Source organism: Chinchilla lanigera, unplaced genomic scaffold (genome assembly GCF_000276665.1).
Source record: "Chinchilla lanigera isolate Chin_1 unplaced genomic scaffold, ChiLan1.0 scaffold00038, whole genome shotgun sequence".
In the NCBI taxonomy this organism is placed as follows: domain Eukaryota; kingdom Metazoa; phylum Chordata; class Mammalia; order Rodentia; family Chinchillidae; genus Chinchilla; species Chinchilla lanigera.
The window spans coordinates 14,239,101-14,260,705 of record NW_004955439.1 but is presented as its reverse complement, the minus strand read 5'-3'; the positions used below and the strand labels follow the sequence as shown (position 1 = coordinate 14,260,705).

Sequence of the window (21,605 nt, the reverse complement as noted above, 5' to 3'; positions counted from 1 at the left end):
TACCGGGAACCGAACTCACAACCTTGCGCTTGCCAGGCAGGCGCTTTTGCCGCTGAGCTAAATCCCCAGCCCCACAAGACTCTTTTTTAAAATAAAAAATAATTTTAAAAAAGAGAGAGACTCAGAATGTCATTCAGTGCAAAAGCCTAGGTAAAGAAATTTAAAAAATCATCCCCCCCAAATTTCCAAATGCAGAAGTTTGGTTAAATGAAATATAGTATACAATGAAATATAGAAATAAATATTACATAATTATTAAATTGATACATGGACAACCATTCATGGCCATGGGAAATACATAATACTGTGCTGATAAATGAGAACAAAGCAGTGTATAAAAAAGCCTATGCAGAATGATTTCATTTTAAAAGAAAAAGAATGTATATCTGAGAGGATAAGTAGATGCTAACTCTGTAGTGCCTAGAGTGGGTTGGGTGTATTTTTCTTATTTAAATGATTTGTACTTTTTAGTTTTTAAAAAAGTAGTGTTTTCATAATACTGTTACACTTGAAGAAATCCAAATCATATTTATATTGATATTCCAAATACTGTTACTATTATAAGTGTAAAGAATTTTTCTTTAAGTGTGTATTATGTTTAAACATTCTTTTTTTCTTTTTTTTCTTTTAAAGAGAATAGTAAAAAAATAAAAGAACAATAGCAAAATACAAACAAAGCAAAGCAAGGACATTAAAAATGATACGGGGTTTCAAACCAAATAATAGGGATTAACAGTGGTTGTTGTATTACATATTGTTGTTTTCAACCAAGTTGTTCAGATTGCCAGATGTAAGAATGGAAAATTAATCAAACAAGGGGAATAAGAAGATAGTAATTTAAAAGAATGTTAGAGACAATACATAGTTTCACTAGACAGGATGGTAGAAATTCACCAATGGTTGTTATACTGCATATTGTTGTCTTCACATAAGTTGCTCAGATTGCCAGATAAGCATACAAAATTGGTCAAAATACATTTAAAAATTTAAGCATTAACTGTTCTCTGTTTAAACATTTTTATGTGCAGATGATAACACGTAATAGTCTTCTTGTATCTATTTTTGAGCATCCTGAATTAGTAAGCAGGAGTTAATGTTGAAATACGTTAATGAAATAATTTCTATGGGATCATTTTAGTCTGTAGAAACTTAATATGTGGGAACTGATTGACAAATGTATGTAACATACTCTTCTGATGAGATAATTATGTCATGCAGTTAATCCAATATTTTATTTCAGAGGTTTTAATTAAATGCCTCTCTCTCTCTGTCTCTTTCTCTGCTCCCTCTCCAGTCTGTACCCTGTTGGCAGTCATGTACAATCCAGTTCTGTTGAGCAAAAGAAGGGGAAATTCCAAATCTGGCCAGAATGGAGTGAATCTGACATAAATGCAGAAAAGTGGGATGCAGGCAAAGGAGGGAAAGAAAAGGACAAAGCAGGGAAAAGCCCTGTACTTGTAAGTAGACTTGACTGTGACTAGATTTCATTGTGTTTTTTAATTTTGTAAGGCAGTAAGATTTGTTAAAATGAGAGTGTACTCATTCGTCTTTTCTCCAGTCACCTTCCAAAGGGAAATTTTGGCTTTCTGCCTGGCCTTTCCCATCACCACCTTGTCTTTCCAAGCCTTAGGTCAGAGCTCTGGTGAATTACATTTGATAAATGGGAGGAAAGAACTATGATTTAAAAATCCTAATAAGCTAAGGAGAAATTGAGAGAGAAGTCCGTTTAGGCAATAGATTTTGGACAGAATTGAGAACTAGGCAATTAGAGTGGTTTATGGAGTAAGAGTCTATCGTGCATTTGTGACTGTTACCTGGAGATTGTGGGAAAAGTGGCAGTAGAGAGCTCCTGTGGTGTGATAAGAACTGGGTCCCTCATAATGCCTCAAGGTACATGGATAAAGATCTAAATTTTCTTTGTTTACTTTTTTTTAAGAGTAGGAAGAATTTATTGAGGGAAAGAAGACTTGTGTCTGAGAAGGACAGAAAGGAGACTAGAAAGTGGGTTGCCCATCAACCCCACTTCTCGAGGGTGTTTTATTGAGCAAAGCCATGAGGTGAAGTGGGCTTAAGACGGGACAGCACTGTTGCCAATCAATAAGATTACAAGTATAGTAGCTTAGGTAGTACTTAGCTACTTAGAGTAGCCACAAGTATAGTAACTTTGCCATTGATCCAATGGCAATCATAGGGTGGGTGTGAGATGGGACAAAACTATGGTCAACCAATAAGTATACAACAAGTATAGTCACTAGGGTAATATTGATTAAGTGGGGATCAAATGGGGAAACAAGTCATGTAGCATGTGCCATGGGCAGACAAAGACTTTCCTGGAAGCAGGGGGTTAAGGAGGTCTGGTCCTCCACCCCAAGGTGATTGATGCCTACTTAGAATATCTATCAATCACTGCTGTTCATCCCTAGGGAAGTATATGGGTGAATAGTTCTTCTTTTTCTTGAAGTCTGGCCTTTTTACTGAATGTGCCTCAAGCCACGGCTGTCTTGTGCATTGATCTCTTGAGGGCCCAGCCCTGTCTGACTGCTTACAACATTTCTACCTAACTTAGCTATCTATAATATTCACCCCTTTGAAGAAGTACCCCTAATTGCTGTGAGGGAGCAAGGGGTGAAGACAGATCTGGCTTCCAGCTGAAGAGGGTTGTAGTTGTGATCAGCAGTCAGAGGTCAGAGATCAGCAGTCAGTTAAAGGATCTATCTAAAGGCCCTAATAGGTGCCAGGTGTTCTTGTCTTGGGTAGACGTACAGCTGTAAGTCTGGAGGAGACAAGGTCACAGGAACAGTTAAGTATGCATGGGCCAAATAATAAAATCAGCAGGATAAATTATGAATATAGCCAACGAAGTTTTCCACCAGGAAGAGCCAGTAATAGCTTTCCATAAAGAGGATAAGGAGAAGGTCCAGGGAATTTTAGAATTTGACAGTCATTAACCTGTGGTCTAATATCTAGAACAGCTATTGAGACATTAGCAGAAGGATCAGGAATGTACACACAACATTCAGCTTTTATAATTGTACAAGTATCCCCTGTGCTGCTATTACAGTGTCTAATGCCATTTGATTTTTGCAGAATGGCTTGACTTCTTTATTCAGGAGATGGAGATCAGCCACTGTGTTGTTTAAGGCCTGCTGAATATAGTTAGTTAAGGCCTCGAGTCATGTCATGTAAAAATGTGTTACATGACATCCTCTAACCCTAGGGAAGAGATAAAAATAGAAGCCAGATGGACATAGCAGTGAAACCATCAGTGCCATAGGTGGGGTAAGTTTGAAGGTTTGTTAGTGCTTTTGACACTTCTGCCTTGTAACCATGCCAATCCCAGTGTACATCTTCCTATCCATCCAGGGGTTCCACAGGACCAGTGAGTATCATTGGGACTGCCCATCTAATTCTGGGGCAATTAAACCAGTTTGTTGTAAACCAATCTTCAGCCTATAAAGTAATTGTATGTATATCTTGTTCAGGGGGTGTCCATCCCAAGTACTTAGTAGAGTTAGGCCTATGAGAATAGGAGTGATTTTTCTGTTCCTAAAATAAGGGGGCCTTTCTACTAAGATGTCCTATAGTGGGGGTTAACCAGAGATAATCAGTCCATATCTGAAAATAGCCATCTTGAGATCTATGGTTGTTGGCCCTCAGGAGAGGGCCCTTACTTTTATTTAATAGGGGTCCTACTAGAGCCTTTAAGGAGACTTCAGTGGCATTGTTAGGAAAAATTCTATTAAGTCCAGAATCACTGACAGTATGGTTTATAAGTTACTCAGCTACCTTGTGGGCTAAACTGTGAACCTTGCACTCTTTCGTAACTCATCAATGTAGTCTTGTAGTTTATTCCAGTCTTCTCCTTGGAGTGGGGATACCCACCAAGGAAGTCCAGATGTATTTGACAAGGGGAACAGGCCACATATCCAGCAAGATGTTTGTAACAACTCTGCGTATGCTTGTGCCCACCTTAGAAAGGAATTATATTCTCCCTTAAGTGGTAAAATGATTAGTAAAAGGGTTAAGAGTAACATCTTAGATTACTTATCTGAAGACTGTTTTTTCTTGAACAAGAATCTTAAGTCTTCTATAGGGTCACAGGAGTATTCCAATAATGGTTGCTTACATTCAGTGACAGTCTCTGGTTCCCAGGACTTGAGTTGAGTGTGGTGTATCCAGGAGTCTCCTATCTTGACAGCTGATGGAGTTAAGAGGATCATAGTGTATGGTCCTTCCCACGTTGGTCCTAGGGAAGTGGATGATGAGGGAAGAGACTTTACCAGTATTAAGTCTCTGGGATAGAATATAGGATTTCTCTTTTTTTTAGGCTGAGCTTCCCTTTAATGTTGAAGAGTCTATTGGAATTTATCCAGGGAGGTGACATCCCTCAGTAAGGCATCTGTTGAAAAGAGTGGGAAAAAACCGCATCCATAAAGCATTTCAAATGGACCGAGGCCTAGAATTTAAGAAATAAAATTTCTTATTTTGATGAGAGCTAAAGGTAGTGAGGCCACTGTAGGTGGGTCTCCTGGGCCATTTTGTGAAGATGTCTCTTTAGGGTCTCATTCTTCTACCTTTCTTGATGATTGTAGCCTCCATGAACAGTGAAGGTGATAGAGAATGCCCAGCATCTGAGAGACACCCTGTGTGACTGTTGCTTTAAAAGAAGGCCCATCATCACTCTATAAGCACTTAGAAAGTCCAAATCTGGGGATAATTTCTGAGACTAAAACTTTTATCACTACTTGTGCCTTTTCTGTTCTACAAGGAAAGGCTTCAACCCAATTTGTGAAAGTATCTACCCAGTCTAATAAGTATCAAACTCCTTTAGTCTTTGGCATATAAGTGAAATAAAGCTACCAGTAAGTCTAGAAACTGTTCTTAAGGGGCTAGAATAGCAATTATATCCCACTGGCTCTTAGACCCCTCTGTTGATGGAGTCTGATATTTTGTTTTAGGTCCTTCTAGGTTTAGCTGTAATTATCTCCAAAATTTTGATGATTTATGAGAAATACATTATAACAATTAACACATTAATTTTGACCAATGAAAAACTCAAGTTCTTGTACATAGACAACAATACATATTGTATTTGTAAAACCAGTCTAAGCATTATTCTGATTAGTTGGTAACCTGGTACATATATTATAGCATTTTGACAGAATAAAATATCTCTCCCCAGGGTGGGAGCTGGGCTTTAGGCATAACTAAAAGGAATGGGTGAAGAGAAATTCTTCCTAGTTATAGCCTAAGTGAGTTACCTTTTATCTGGTAGCTCCTTTTTATTGAAATATGATGGCTGGAAAGAAGGCCAGGACTGGAAAGAAAGACAAAGAGACATGGGCCAATGTGCAGCAATAGGCTATTTTTTTTCCCTCTGTGGTCATGATTATTCAGCGCTCCTCTGTAGAGATGACAGGTGGAGGTGACAGTCCAGCCAGAGGGAGGAGGCAGAGTGTCCTGGGGCCCTTTAGTCTTGTTAGAACAACTGGAAAGATGAGTCTGAGCTCTGGGGCCTCCACCTCAGAGTGCAGTCTCACATGTGGTGGCCACCCTTTGTTTACTTTTGGTCATGTGAACATGATCTGTTCCTGAGACTGGAGCTATGTTAGGTTACCTCCACTTACCAATTATGATTTTAGGCTCTTTTGACTCTTTAAACATGATTCTGTGTTGTGACTACATGTCTAAATTGCATCTAAAGCATGATTCATTTATTTGATGCAGCAACCCATTTAAAAATATCTATCAAACACAATAAAATTTGCAAACACAAATTGCCAAAATGACTAGATGAACTATGGTGTCTTTATTTTACATAAAGCATTCTAAAATGGTGAATATTAGCATGTTTTGTGCACAAAACATAGAATCATAAATGGTATGACTTACATCAGCGATATTTTTCTCAAACATTTTAATAAAATAACTGCTGATGCTATTAGCACTTGAAGAGTAGTGTCAAAATCAGTGATGCATGAGGAATGTGTTCTAAACAGCCTTTTAGAGTAAGTGTGAACGGTGAGATGCAAAGGTTGCTGAACCTTCTGGGTCCAAATGAAAATGTGCATATTTTGGATTTTTAGCAATAATTCAGAAGTTATGGGTGTTATGTGTATGCATCTAATTTTAAAATTTTAAAACATTTGCTAAACTCTTAAGCCATGTGTATGAAGGGCAAGTTGTACAAATGAGTAAAAAGTAACAGCTTTAGAGGCCTGGTAACTAAGAAGTTTCATGGTGCTGTGAAGAGATGGAATTTTGGTACATCTAGGTGAAAGGACCCTGATAAGCACTCCAGCCTTTTAGATAGTGCCCAGGAATAGGTGTAGCATTTGGTAGGAAGTATGGGCAAACCAAGGTTCACTAGCTCTACCCAGATCTGAGACAGATTGTTAACTGGGTCAAGCAAATCTTGAACTCTCCTGCCAAAGGAAACAAATTCATGTGGGAAGACATTATCCAGTGTATATCATTCAATCCAAAATTACTAAGCCCAAAGAGAAAAGAACCCAGTGAATGAAAACCAAGAGGAAACATCAAATAATAGAAACTGACACAGGTAACTTTAGATTTGTCAGATAGGGAACAGTAAAATTACTTAATTAATATTTGTAAGAAAGAAAACTGTGAGGGACTTGCAGAAGTCTACGGTAGCTCATTGGAAACTTCAGTATTTCAAAGACTCATTCTTCGGGCATTTTGGCTAGATGCTGCACTGCCTTTGTCTCCATTCAGATTCCAGTGTCTTAAATGTGACAATAACCACATGTTGCAGATAAACATATGCCCTTAAAATGTTTAAGGACCAGCCACTGTCTTCAAGTATAACCTGTTCTCAGGCTATAACAGATTTAGGGTAAAAATATAATTACTATGAAAACCACAATACAGTGTTTTTTTTCTTCCTGTTTCTATCAGTGCAGGTGAAATTTAGTTGCCCTTTTCCCATACAGATAATTTACATTCCCCAAGCACTTTATTCACACTCATAGCATGTTTCATGTTATTTCTGTGAGGATCTTTTCTTCCCAGGACTTTCTGAGCTGTGAGAACTCTAACATAGTAATGACCCAAAAAGTCTTCAACTAACTAGATTGGTACTATTTGAGAGTAGATATTTGAATATAATTCCTTCTCCAGAGTTCACTAATTGACCCATAATAAAGTTCAAAAATTAGCCAATTCATTGTATCTTGGGCATTTATCCTAGAGAAAGACTTAGGTTCACACAAAATTCTGTAACCTATATTCATAAATGTTCCAAGCAGTTTTATTGGTAACACCATAAACCTAAACCTTAGATATCCTTTAATAGGCAAACAAGCAAATACATATGCCATGAAATATTACTCATCAATAAATAAAAGCAAACTATACATACATGCAACCATTTGGATGAGTCACTAGGAGATTATGCTGAGTATTTCTCTTCCGAAAGAGAAAAAAAGACAACCTAAAAGGTGTCATACCATGTGCTTCTATGTAATATTACTAGAATGACAAAATTATAGAAATAGAGAATAGATTAGTGATTGTCTGGTGTTAGTTTGGGAGTCTGGTTGGGGCTGGGCTGGTTAGTGCAGCTATGAAAGGCACGGGAAGGGTACTTGTGCCGAGCCTGCCCTTGGTGTTGACTGTCAAGGTTGGTGTCCTGGCTATGATACTGCACAAGAGTTTCACAAGATGTTTCCATTGGAGAAACCAGGTTAAGGGAACCCAGGAACTCTTATTCTTCTCTACAGCTGCACATGAATGTATACAGTAATGATCTCAAAAGAACATTAATTTTAAAAGTTAATAATTGAATATCAGGGCAAAATTTCAAGTTTTATTTACACATAATCTTACTTATGATTCCAACAGTACCAGTTCTCAGTCTTCTTTACTCAGGTAAAAACAAAACAAAATGTTTTCAATGTGTCCACAGACTCGTATTAAATAGTTTCCCCCACACCTAACAGTTCACACTTGTTTGGGCCACTACCTCTGCAATCCAGCTGCTACTCGATGCTCAGAAGGATATACACATTTGTTAATTTCAGTATCCTCCAAGTACTCCACGAACTAGTTCTGAGAATAAATACACAGGTTGCTCTATAAATGCTTATTTCTTGATCAAATCTGTACACTTACATTAATTAGGATTGAATTGTTTTTATTTTGATAAAACCACAGAAAAAGAAGCTCAATTCATATTTTTTATATAGCATTTTTTTGAAGATCCTGAAGGAAAGATTGAATTGCCACCATCATTGAAAATATATTCCTGGAAACGTCCACAGGATTTTGTGATAAATCGGGTAAGAAGTATTTTTACTATTAAAGAAAATACTCATTAACTATAGGGATATAATGGCCTACAAATTTCCATTTTTGAAATGATTTAGAGTAAATTTTCTTGTGGCATTCAGTGAGAATAAATAGGCTTTTTTGCATTTAAATCAGAAATCAATGTTTATCAGTATGGTTTAGTAATTTTTTATACTGGTTTCCATGAGATTGTTAAATTTTTATTTAGAGTCTTGAGGTTTATACTTTTCTCCAAAATGTCAAATTATAGCCGGGAGGTCTATTTTCTCTGATGTTTGCTAGCATTAGTTTTGTAGTCCAAGAGATTTACACTTAGGTTTTCAATTCGGTGGATTCTTAAGGTCTCTTCCAAAGATCACCTTTATTTTTGGACTCTTATGTTTAAACATTTGAATGATCTTGATTGAGACACCACCTGAAAAACCTTCATTCAAAATAACACATACTTTAAAACTGTGGCCATGTTAGTCTGATGTCTCTCTCTCTGTCTCTCCCTGTCTCTCTCTGTGTCTCTGTCTCTGTCTCTGTCTCTGTCTCTGTCTCTGTCTCTGTCTCTGTCTCTCTCTCGTTTTGTTTTGTTTTTGAGACAGGATCTCACTGTGTATTCTGTGCTGGCCTTGAACTCACTAGGTAGCTCAGGCTGGCCTTGAACTAACAGTGATACTCCTGTCTCAGGCTTCTAAGTGTTGGGATTTAGGAGGCTATTTGTGTGCCACCGTGCCTGGCTATTTTTGCCTAACTTCTGAAAAACTGCATTAGTTTGAGTGTATTTATTTTTTCCAGTGGTTTACTTGTCATTAATGCTTTTTTCTCCTGTTTGATTGTCATTTAATGAATAAAAAAATTAATAGGTTATATTATTTAGTAATAAATGGTTATAATGGAGCTGATTTTTCTATACATTTGTAGACTCTATTAAAACTGTCTCTACAAAAAGTGATTTTATTACTGAAAGTTTTAGCCTTCATCAGCCCTGCTATTAATGCAAAAAAACCAAAAAACAGAAAATCTTACCACAGTTACTAGGAGAGAAAGTTGGGTATACCTAAATTCAATAAGATTTACTAAAGTGAAAGAATAAAAATATATACTTTCTGAATGCCCACTTGTAAGAGACTTTTAAGTAAATCAAGTATTCCTGAACCATGCTTTTAAATTAAATTTAAACTGGTGTGGTGGTGCGTGCCTATAATCCCATCATTTGAGAGGCTGAAGCAGGAGGATTGCTGTGAGTTTGAGGCCAGTCTGGGCTACGTAGTGAGCTCAAGGCCAGCCTGAAGTGCACAGTGAAATCCTGTGTCAGAAAAACAAAAAAAGCTTAATGCTTAGTTAACATGGACATGACTATAAATTCTGTGATGCCAATATAATGTACTTTATATTGATATGCTATTAATATAAGTCCATGGTTTACACTTCATGAAAATAGGTAATATGAATTTCATGAGGTAAGAGTCTTATAAATTTGAATAAGTAGAAATGTTTTCTGAACTGTCTTTTTCTTTTTTTGTATACTTTAGTTCCAAGAAATAGAGATACTTTTGTAGTAAAAATAAATTCATTCATTGTTGCTCACGACACCTACACCAATGGTATCATAATGCTGTCAGCTCCTATAACTAACTCTCCCCTCCCTCTGCATGGCTGCCTTCTCCTGATTCACAGTGATGGAATATGGATCAGGGCAGACAGAACTGAAAATATGGCTAAGTAGGAAAGCTCTACCTAGCAGGGTGTTTTTCAAGCCCTAATGACTAGGTCCACAGTGGCAACTACTATTTAATTGACAGTCATTAAATATGTACATGTATAAAGTTGAACCAAAAATCCTGCACACAGTAATGATCATATATAAAATGTACTCTATTGTATTGTTTCTCTCCCTCTCACACTCTGCAGCCTTGACCCACTAAACTGATTTCATGAATCACTAAGTAATTTCAACTCTCACTTTAATAAATGCAGTCCAGTCTCAAACATACCATAGAACTCTAAGCAAAAGACTAAATCAAAAGACATGATTTAAGTCAGAGAAAAGGTTTCAGGGTCAACATGAGGTGTTCCAACCAAAAGGATTCATGAGCTGTGTTCACAGGGTTACAGCCCAGATTTGAATAGGTTTTGAGCATGAGAGATTGGGAGCCCAGACCCTGAACACTGATTTTATTGAACATTCTAATATATCTCACGATTTATTCTGTCTAGGTGCAGCTGTAGGGAATAGTGGTGCTAAAATGCCATTATAGAGATCTTTATGTTGATATTTGTTGTCTTCTACAAAGTCAGTTTTTACTGTTCATTGTGGATAACTGTTAAGTGTAATGTTTCAAATTTTTGGCATCAAATACTTAATCTGTGACTAATTGCTTTTATTGCACACTGGTGCTGTGGAAAATTATGGGCATTCCACCATAGTCAAACTAGAATAAACTGTGTTTATAATATATCATCAGAAGAGTCAACTCATGGCTTCAAGATAGTTTTAGGTAAATTTTTCTTTAACATAGATAATTTTATTGATTTTTTCAGGTGCTAGTTGTACTGGTGACTAAGGATAACTGATTATATTACCATCTATAAAAATCTAATTCGGTAATAGACATTGCAGAATGTCTAATTCTCTAATAAATATTTGCATGTTTGTTTAAAATGTTAAATATATAAGCTTTGATGGGCATTTTAACTCATTTAAAATATTCCAAGTCATATTTTCCTATTATTTTATTATTTGTAGAAATTAAATAATGATATTTAAATTTTAAAATATGACAATATTTAAAGCACATGTAATTTTTTTTTAATCGGAAGTAAAGGTTTTTTTTTCCATTTCCAGGTGATAGCAGCTTCAGGTTTAACTTGAATGGTTAAATTTCAAATCACTTTTAAAACTGTGTATGCATGCTGTTTATCTGCATATATTTTATTTGTATTTTAAAATACTCTAATTTATCAGCATTAAATTCAACTAATTTCACCAACAGTTCTAAGTAAAAATTATTTTAGGAAATAATACACTTATTTTTATTTATTCTTATTCCTCTGTTTGTGAAAAATAGCATCATGTTTAACCTATTTCATTAAGCTATAGCTTATTAAGTTGTGTTTCCTTTATCATTGTTATGGGATAATACCTATGTATATATTATTATTTCAGGCTCCAGTAGTTGTGAAAGACGAGATCACATTTGACTTGTTTTCAACAAATGAACATTTATTCTGCAGTGAGGTATGTAGGGAAGTATGAACCAAAGTCTCATTGCAGAATGCTTTTCAGACCTGGGAAAACATCTCCCAGACAGCCAAGCTCGGTTTTCCCTTGCTTGCCTTTAAGTTTTAATATAATAGTATTTCTTTTCCCACTTTTTTGAAATACAATTGAAAATTAAAAATTGTATATATTTAGGGTATATAGTTGGATGTTTTGATATATGTATACAATGTGGAATATTCATCACAACCAATAAAATTACCTCATATTTTTGTATGTGGTGAGAACACATAAAATCTACTGTTGTAGTTCACTTTTTGTAAAAATCATCAGTGCTTTCAGAGTCTCTGTCTCCCTGTGTTTTTCTCCCTCTTCTTTCTTTCTTCTGCCCCTCTCTGTTATGCAGATATGTGGCCAAATGAAAGTTAGTTGCAAGCAGAGGTCACTTGTATTAGGCCTTTCAGTTTGTAGTGTGACTATATTTCCTGGAAACAAAAGCAAGACTCATGATTTTATTCTGTAGTTTAGAAATCAAAATACATTTTATATGAAATTTAATACTATCAGAAGTAGACTTTTTCACACCCCTCCCTGCAGTACCTATAATTGAGAAATAACCAATTAACACTAATGTCCTTTGTTTCTAGTTGATGAGGTGGATTATCAGTGAAATCTATGCAGTATGGAAGATATTCAATGGAGAAATTTTGAGCAATTATTTTAAAGCAGCTTCTGCAGAACCTCCTATTCTCCTCTGGAAGCCTTGGGAACATATATATTCCCTGTGCAAGGCTGTGAAAGGCCATATGCCTTTGTTTAATAGCTATGGGAAGTATGTGGTGAAACTTTATTGGATGGTAAGTTTAAGATTATGTGCATTGAAATTCATGTGTCTTTCATATTGAAATATATTTGTGAAACCAAAAAACAAGGCTTGAAAAAATGTATTCGACTTTGGAAATCTCAGGCTAAGCCAGTCATTTAGCTTATCTCTTTAGGAAACTTAGCCTAGCAGGGATCCCTGATTCCTTGGCCACAGATCAGTAACCACTCTGTGGCCTTTGGTGAAGCCCACACAGCAGGACGTGAACAGTGAGTGAGAAAGTGAAGTGTCATCTGTATTTACAGCTATTCCTCATCACTCACATCACCCCTTGAGCTTCATCACCTGTCAGATCAGTGGTGACAGTGACTGTCAGAGGAATGTGAACCTTTCTGTGATCCACATATGTGAGTGACCTAGGTGGTATGCTCCTTATGAAAGTCTAATACCTGATGATCTGAGGTAGAGCTGAGGTGGTGATGCAAGCATTGGGGAGCAGCTGCAAATGCAGATTAACATTAGCAGAGAAGTTTGACTGCACAGAGACCACAATAAATCAGTTGCTTGAAAACTCACATCAAAACCTTATCAGTGAGTGGCCAGTGACAGTTAAACTGTATTTGGTGGCAGGCTTTCAGGTGGTAAATGAATTGATGTACTTCAGTTGTATAGCTGCATCTGATGGTGGGCTTTAAGTCAAAATCCAACACTTTTTTAGTCCACACTTATTTTGATCCACCCATTATTTTATTTACCACTTCTATACAGGCCTCTTTCCTGAACTGTACACTTGTCTCAGTCACAGCTTTGGTAAGCCTGCAAGCTAACTTGAGCCAAAGTGAGTAAAAGACAAATGTCATTGGAGAGTTTCTTGGAAAAGGGGAAAAATCCAGTGGTGAGACAGCAGAAGACTAAGACTTCCAACCAAAAGAAAGCTGAATTTAAAAGAAAATATCAAGATTCTACTTAAATTATGGGCTGTCTTAGTTACTTTTCTCTCATTGCTGAGACAATATACCCAACGCCCAAAATTAAGGAAGGAAAGGTTTACTTAACTTACAGTTTGTGAAAGTTTCAGTCCATAGTTGGCTGGCTCCGAGGCAGAGTGGCACATGGCAGAGGGCAAACATTCATGGTGGCAGAACACAGCAAAAACAACAAGAGCCAAAAGGGAGGAATGGTGGCAAGCAGCCTTTTTCCCTGGCTTACATTGTAAACAGGCTACCCCCACCCAGGGGGCCTGTAGCGCTCACATAATCTCCATGCTGTCCTCTTCCACAAGCTCAGGATGTATACAAAGCAAGCACTTTGGCTCCCTGCGGAGTTACTTAGCCAAACCTCTAGACTCCCCAAGTTGACACAATGTTTCAAGCATAAAGTGGGCTCATTGCAACTGGTGATTCATTCTCCAAGACTGCTTTGTATAATATGTGGTAACCTGCTAGTCAGTGAAGCCATGAAACCTAAAACTTCTAAACTGCTTTGCTATATGGTGACCAAGGACCTCTCAAGTAAGGAGAGCATTTAGAGTTTTTCAAAAGGAATAACAAGCAATTTTTGAAGGCTGCCGCTTCATCAAATGTGTCTGCATTGAGAACATCATTCTCAGTGCATAATCACATCCCTGAACCTGATACACCCTTACTGTTGTTGAAGTGTTGATCCTGCCTACTGCTTGATGTTTGTCATGGACTTTTAGGAGAGGCTGTGTTCAAAAGGTGGCATGTGTGTTCCTTTTTTGGCTAGCACCATAACTAGACAAATTGATGAAATAGCAGAGGATATTGCAGCACAGTTGTTAGATACGGTTAATGATTCACCGTGTAATCCAAGTTGATGAGTCTACTCATGTTGGCACCAGAGCAACAATGCTTGTTTTTGTATGATATAATTCCAGAAGGGTATACATAGGATATTTTATGTCCATTTTTATTGCTAACCAACCACAGCTGCAGAACTATTCACATTTTTGGATGATTATGTGTTAGGAAAACTGAATCAGTCACTTTGTGTCAGTATATGTATGGATGGGACGGCTGCCATGATGGGGTGGCTTTCTGGTTTCACTGCTTAGGTCAGAGAGGTCACTTCTGAATGTACATCTGCTCGTGGTATCATTTATAGAGAAACGCTGGCTAGCTGAAAAATGTCACTTAGACTTAACAACATTTTGCAAAATGTGATTAAAATTATCAATCACATTAAAATACATGCCCTTAACATATGTTTATTTGTGCAGCTTTATGAGGAGATAGACACAGAGCACACGCATCTTTTTTTTTATATGCAAAAGTGAGATGGCTTTCTAAAGGTAGATCAGTGGCCAGAGTTTCAGAGTGAGTATGTCTTTGATTGTTTGATCAATCTTACATTCTTACATCTAGTGGACTGAGCAACTTCGTTGCAGATAACAGTGTGTAATGTAGCAACCATTGTTAATTCCTATCACTTTATTTTGAGGTCATGTATCATTTTTGTTGTTTTGATTTTGTCTTCATTGTTGTTGTTAGTTTTTTTATCTTTAAAATAAAAAAAAAAGCAGTCACCGCTAGCAGCACATTTCAGAGACATAGAATGGGTGGCAAAACTTGCTTATGTGCATGACATATTTAACCTTCTTAGTCTGTCACTTCAGGTAAGAATGACGATTGTGTTCAAGTCATAATATCAAGTGACCGCATTCAAAACCAAACTGGAATTATGGGGGTAATGAGTGAACATTGAAATTTTTGACATCTTTCAAAAATTAACAGAGACTTTGAAGGAGACTGAGTCAGGGGCTTCTTCCAGCTGGTGCATGAACACGTATCTCAGCTTTCAGAAGAGTTTGAGCGTTACTTCCCAACTGCAAAAGAGCCCTGAATTAGGGAAGAATGGATCCTCAACCCACTTGTGAATAAGATAGGTGAATCAACTTGGAGGATCAGTTGTTTGAGATCACAAAAGACAGTGGCCTTAAAAGTATGTTTGAAGCAACTTTTTATAGCCATATATTCTGGATTAAAGTCAAGAGGGAATATCCTGAAATTTACAGAAGTTAGAACATCCTCTTTCATTTCCAATAGCCTGTCTTTCTGAATCAGGGTTTTCTGCAGTGACAACAACCAAAACAAGATTAGAGAGTAGATTGGACATAGCAACACATTTTGGATGTTCCTAGTAGAGGGAACAGATTTCTACTAAACTAGAAATCTACCAGAATATTTCATCTGGAACAAACTGTCTCTCAGAGTTTAACAGCATCCCCACAAGCCATTCATTGGATGAGCCCAATGAGGAACAAGAGGAGACTGCTAGACTTGATGTTCAGTCTGACTGCCCCACCCCAGCATTGTCCTGTAAGGCAGCAATCCCAAACCTTTTTGACATCAGGAGCTGTATCATGGAAGACAGTATTTCCATAGACCAGGCACAGAGGGGATGGCCTTGGGATGACACAAGTACATTACATTTATTATGTGCCTTATTTCTGTTATGATTACACTATAATACATAATGATATAGTGATACAACTCACTGTAATACTGAGTCAGTGGGGACCCCTGAGTTCGTTTCACTGCAACTGGATGGTTCTATCTGGGGGTAATGAGAAACTTTCATTTGTTATTGAATAAGTGCAATATTGCTGTCATCAATATTGCTGTCATTTGGATATTGTGCTCTCTTAGTTATATTTTCTCTGCAAAATTAAGGTTTTCATAATGTTTGGTATAATGGATAATTTTGGATAATTTCTTAGACATTTTTGGTATTATGTTTTACAGTCTGGTTTCTAATTAAGTGTAGTAGATAGTCTATTTGGATTAAATTCCTGGCTCATCTTGGTGGGTCAGTTTATCAAATACCAATGAGTTTATAAAGCCTCTGCTGTGCTAGTCTGGTCTGCCATTCTTATTTGTCACCCAAGTGAGAAAGCTCCATCTGTGTGCCTCTTATTCCTGCGTGGGTAGTGGGTGGAATTGAGTTCCTCCACAAGCTCACACTGTGAAGGGTGCTTCCTGTTTGTTGCAGGAGGAGAGTGGAGGTCTTAGTTCTACTCACTACGGGGGAGAGTAACTGTGTTGTATGCTTCAGGGCGGGCATAGAAATCAGAGAGCAATCCTTAGGCCCTCTGTAGGGAAGAGCACCACCTTGTTACTGCAGTGGGGGTGTGGGAGTGAAGTTGGGTTCCAGTCCACTTCTATAATTTTCATAATTCAACTACTTACTGAAATCTCTGTCCACTTGTCACTTGTTTCTTGATCTTTTCTAATTGTTATTTGTGCTATTGATTTAACATTTTTTGTATTATCCTTTCTGAGTGCTCATAGGAGGAAGAGGGGATAAATATAGGTAGCCATTTAGTTATCTTCACCTGGAATTCAAGTGTTAAAAATATTAAATTTGAACATGGTTATATTTTAAAGTATGTTTGTAACATTTATATTTATATTAGTAATTTATATTTATAGGAAAGGAAAGTTACCTTTTAATAAGCATGCTAAATAATTAAATATTTTGGTAGTCTTTTAAAGTGATGTTAGCCCTAGTAAACTTTTTTAGAAAGTCCAACACATCATTTTTACAATAATAAAAATACCAAATGCAAACATAATTCAGTGTTTTATGATGGGGGAGTCTCATAAATTGTATATAGTTCATTTTAGTTTCTGTAACAAAATAGCACAGCTCAAAAGGCTTGAAAATAACAGAAATTTATTTCTCACAGTTCTAGAGGCTAAGATATCCAAGATTAAGGCAGTAGGAGATTTGATGTCTATTGAGGACCTACTTCCTAGTTCATAGATTGAGGCCACTTCGCTCACTTTAACCTCACATGGTAGAAGAGGGGGACCTCTAGTCCTTTCAGCCCTTTAAAAGGCACAAACCTCTTTCCTGGATGCTCTAATCTCATGACATAGTCACATGCTAAAGGACCCACTTCCCAGTACCAGCATATTGGGTGTTAAGATTTCAATGTATGCTTTTAGAGGGGAAATAAACATTCAGCTACAGCTACATCTAATATCTAATATGTAATGTATATTGTATATAATATTTACTTTAAGATTTAAGAAAGCTACCAATGTGTAATATAAATGAACACAAATCATTCCTAATAAAATGGTTATAAGTTTAGTTAAACTGTTTTAGAAATGTATGTAACACTGAAAATCTGGCCTAGTGTAGTATTTTTAAAATAGATTTATTGAAGTCTGACTGACTTACCATACATTTCACTCATTTAAAGTGTACAATTTAGTGATGTTTAGTAATTGAAATAGTTTTAACTGAAAAAACGTTATCTTGGATCATCAGTGAGAGGTGATATTTGTTGAACTGCTCTGGCTTAACTTCTGGCTGCTTAAAACTTTTCCTTTCAGGAAACCAGGTATCCTCTTCAAGAAGCTGTTTTGAAAATAGAGTGTGGAGAGGGAACACTTTTTGCTATTTTTTGTCTTGGTAAAATATAAATACCATAAGATTCCACATTTTAAGTGTACAATTCAGTGGCATTAAGTTGTTTCAGAGTTATGCAACTGAAACCGCTACTTACTTCTAGAGCTTTTAATCATCCCAAGCAGAAATTTTGTACTCATTAAATAATAAGTTCCCACCTTCCCTTCCTCCAGCCCCTGCTAGCCTCTTTCTCCAAAGCAGCCTTTTCAAGGTAGCTTCAATGATGGTTCATCACACAGTGCTTTCCCTCTTATATCTAGTTTATTTCCCTGTGCATTTTGGGAGGTAATTTTGTTTGAAATTAGAGAAAGTGATACACCTGTGCCTTTAACCCTATCCTGCCTTCTGTCACCTATTAATGGAGAAAGAAAAACAGAATCTATAAATAAGCCAACATGAAGTTTGAGGTTACAACTATCATACAACTAAAACATTTTTCACCTAATGCTCTTACCTATCTGGGAAAAAATGCTGTTCTTTGAATCTTCAGTGCAAATGTCACTTTCTTGTGATGACTCTGTCCGGCCAAAGTGGTCATACTTTCCTCTCTGGTACTAGTGCACTTTGAACGTACTGTATTTTATGTTGTTTGCATATGTGCCTTCCTCTACTAAGCCGAAAGTAATTAATGCTAATAGACCATGTGTTAGGCATAGTTTGGGGTTCATAATGCTTGATGTCACTACTGAAAATATTTTCTGGAAAAGGAATTAATGTATAATAAAACAGCGTGTAAAACTAAAGTGAAACAGTTCATAAATATTAATGTTATATTTTAATTATGAAGTAAAATATGCATACATATAAATGTATTTTACTAAGTAAGATATTCACTCCATGTTAAAAATTATGTCTTTAATTAGGAATAGGCATAGTATCAGAATTAGAAGTGTAAATCAGTGAACACATATAAGCAGTAATTATTAAGATTGTATTAGAGAATTTATATCCTGTTTATATTTAATAAATTAATTTTGCCCAAGCTTGTATAATATTTCAATTCTGCTATTTGAAATGTCATAATTTATTGCATTGTGTGCTCACAAAAACTCAGAAATAGGAATGCATAGATATTGATGCATAGATATGGATGTGCTATAATTATAAAATGAAATAATGATAATGTTAATTATATTAATAAAATTAAGTAAAATGCTAAACCAGAGTAATATTGAAAATTAGTATCTCATACTAATGTTAACATAAATTGATAAAATAGCAAATAGCAATGTTAGCGAATGTGTGAGAAAAAATACTATAAATCTTTGATGACATTATATTGTTTTCTTCTTATTTTTAGGGTTGCTGGAGAAAGATAACTATTGATGACTTTCTGCCTTTTGATGAAGATAACAATCTACTGCTTCCAACTACAACCTGTGAATTTGAACTCTGGCCAATGTTGTTGTGTAAAGCTCTCATTAAGCTGGCAAATGTTGAGTATGTAAGAAATTATCAGTCGTTTGTCTAAAAACAAAAAGGCAAAACAGCAAATATACATTCATGTTAAATGACTTCTTTTTTAAAAATAAAGTGAAATCCTTTTTCCAAACAGTGTAAACTTTCAAGTATAAAAACCAAGTGTTAAAGCCACCAATTTGAAGTAGTCAACTGTAAGACAAAATAGTCTCAAGAAAAAAACACTAAAAAATTAATTCTATACATAATACTCTCTTGTGATGAATGAAAATGGATCATGGAAACTAATGTTTCCATTTAATAGGAAAAAGAAATTGTTTTGTAAGGGCAAGTATTAGTTTGACTAGTGAGTTATATATTCTGGGACCCAGTTAAAGTTTAAGTTCTGTATATTTTGCAATAATTTAAAGTTTTCAGAATGATGTCAGTGTGTTCTTCCTTAGTCACTTCTGACACATTCATGATGAAAACTACTTATATTTCCTCTACTATGCTTGCAAATGTCTGCTGTGTCCTACATCCCTGCATGATTTGTATACTCAGCATATGAAGCATGCCTGCTGTGTGCTATGCACAAGTGGTCATCTCATTCTGGTTCCAGCAAATGGAAAATGGTTCCAGTTTACAATGGAAAAAAAAAGCTTCGATGCTTGACTTCGGAATGCATGGCAGTTTTTCTCACTGCTTAGTGGGAGAATCCTCACCACACTGTACTGGCCTTGATTGGTACCTTCCTGCGGAGTCAAAGAGAGCAATTCCGTGTTCACCAGAACACACCCACATGTGTTAACAAACCAGTGCAGACTTGCCCTTCCACTCCTGTCGTAGACTTAGAATAGTCAGAAGCTAAGTCTGCTTTGTGTGGATCTTCTTTTTGCTCAGCTTCTTTTTTGTCTCCCAAGGCTACAAAACAAAAACAACCCTCCTAACTGCCATCCTCTTCATCTCTGTTTTCCCTTAGTGGCCCTCAACTTGCTATTGTGAATTTGTTTCACCAGCTTCCAGTCATTAATTTCAGTAACTTTTACAAAACTTTAGCCCAGATCTTTTAAAGTAGTCAAATACTTCTGAGTATCTGCATTGGTGGCAACTGTATGTTTATTTGGAAATAGTAATGTTCCCAGTGTTTCTATTTCGCAGACATAACTTGAAGTTCTGGGAAGTGAAGCAAATCAGTGAGGCATTAAACACATGGCCCTGACGGCAGAAGTAACATTTTGTCTTTCTTAAAGCTGTAGTTCTGGAGAATTTAACTGGAACATGAGTAATAAAAATTATTATTTAAAAAAAATAAACCCAGTTTGGAAATAAAGGGCCAAACCAAGTATAATAATTTTCTTAGGATTTCTAATGGAAACGTGCCCTCCATTGTATAATTTATATTTTTCTCTAAATTCTATTCAGATGTTAGAGTATTTTTTTGCAAAGTTCAGTTTTCTACATTTAAAAAACTAATATATATCAGTTATATTAATATGAGTGTGAAATATGTAAAGAAAAGAGCAATATTTCCATAAGGTTTGCCAAGTCATTTTGTAAATGTGGTTATCCAAAAAGGATTTCAGACTAGAGTTGTTATCTTTGAGATATGTAGGCCTATAATAGTTTATAATTATAATTCATAAACAACAAACCAATTCACATTTATAGATAATGCAGGAATATACGACTAGGATTGTGTAACTTCCTTCTGAAGAAAAGGACCCATGTGTTAGTACAATCAACACTACAAACTGAAGTATGGTCAATAGCATCTGTGACTCCTGGGTGGGAGCGAAGGATGGCATTACTGTGTATAAATATGAATAGAGTAAACTCCTCAAAAATAAATAAAAGGACTGAATGAAAACAGTGATATTTGTCTAATATCACCCTCTGACATTTTGCTATGTGGACAACACACTCTAGTGTAAGAGGATGGACTTTTTATGTTTGTGGTTTCTCAGGAGTTATCTAAGGATTTCTGATACTGTCGTGACTGGCCATGGATGAGACTGACCTAAGATACATCCTCATAGGCATGTGAGATAGTTACTGAGTATAAAATGAGTTATATACTATTTGTGTTACATAGTTTATAATATATGAGTATGCTTTATGTACTATATATACATTAATTTAAACGCTTTTTCAAATAAGGTTTATATGTATGCTTTATAGGTATATTTTAAATTTAATCATTGGACCTCCTTAAGTGGTTTAACAAATCATCTTGCTGCTAAGATAGTGTTTTCTTGTAGTGTGATATAGAACAAGACCTCCTTCATTGGTTATTCTGTTTTTCATTAGTGATTTTTAGTCCTTTTTTTTTTTTTTTTGTCTTTTTGAGATAGGGTCTCGCTATGCAATTCAGGCTGGCCTTGAGCTCACTTTGTATCCCAGGTTGGTCTTGAACTCACAATG

The 21,605-nt window shown here is 36.1% G+C and overlaps 1 protein-coding gene across 4 annotated transcripts in view; it reads left to right on the top strand.

Moving 5' to 3' along the window:
* Nucleotides 1-21,605, top strand: part of Adgb (androglobin) — a 124,928-nt gene that overhangs the window by 8,278 nt on the left and 95,045 nt on the right. For all 4 annotated transcript variants that reach the window (XM_005390627.2, XM_013517404.1, XM_013517405.1 and 1 more), the window contains exons 2-6: nucleotides 1,295-1,457; nucleotides 8,211-8,303; nucleotides 11,468-11,539; nucleotides 12,169-12,378; nucleotides 19,084-19,223. In XM_005390627.2, the coding sequence (XP_005390684.1) occupies nucleotides 1,295-1,457; nucleotides 8,211-8,303; nucleotides 11,468-11,539; nucleotides 12,169-12,378; nucleotides 19,084-19,223 (678 nt within the window). The remainder of the gene's footprint in view (nucleotides 1-1,294; nucleotides 1,458-8,210; nucleotides 8,304-11,467; nucleotides 11,540-12,168; nucleotides 12,379-19,083; nucleotides 19,224-21,605) is intronic.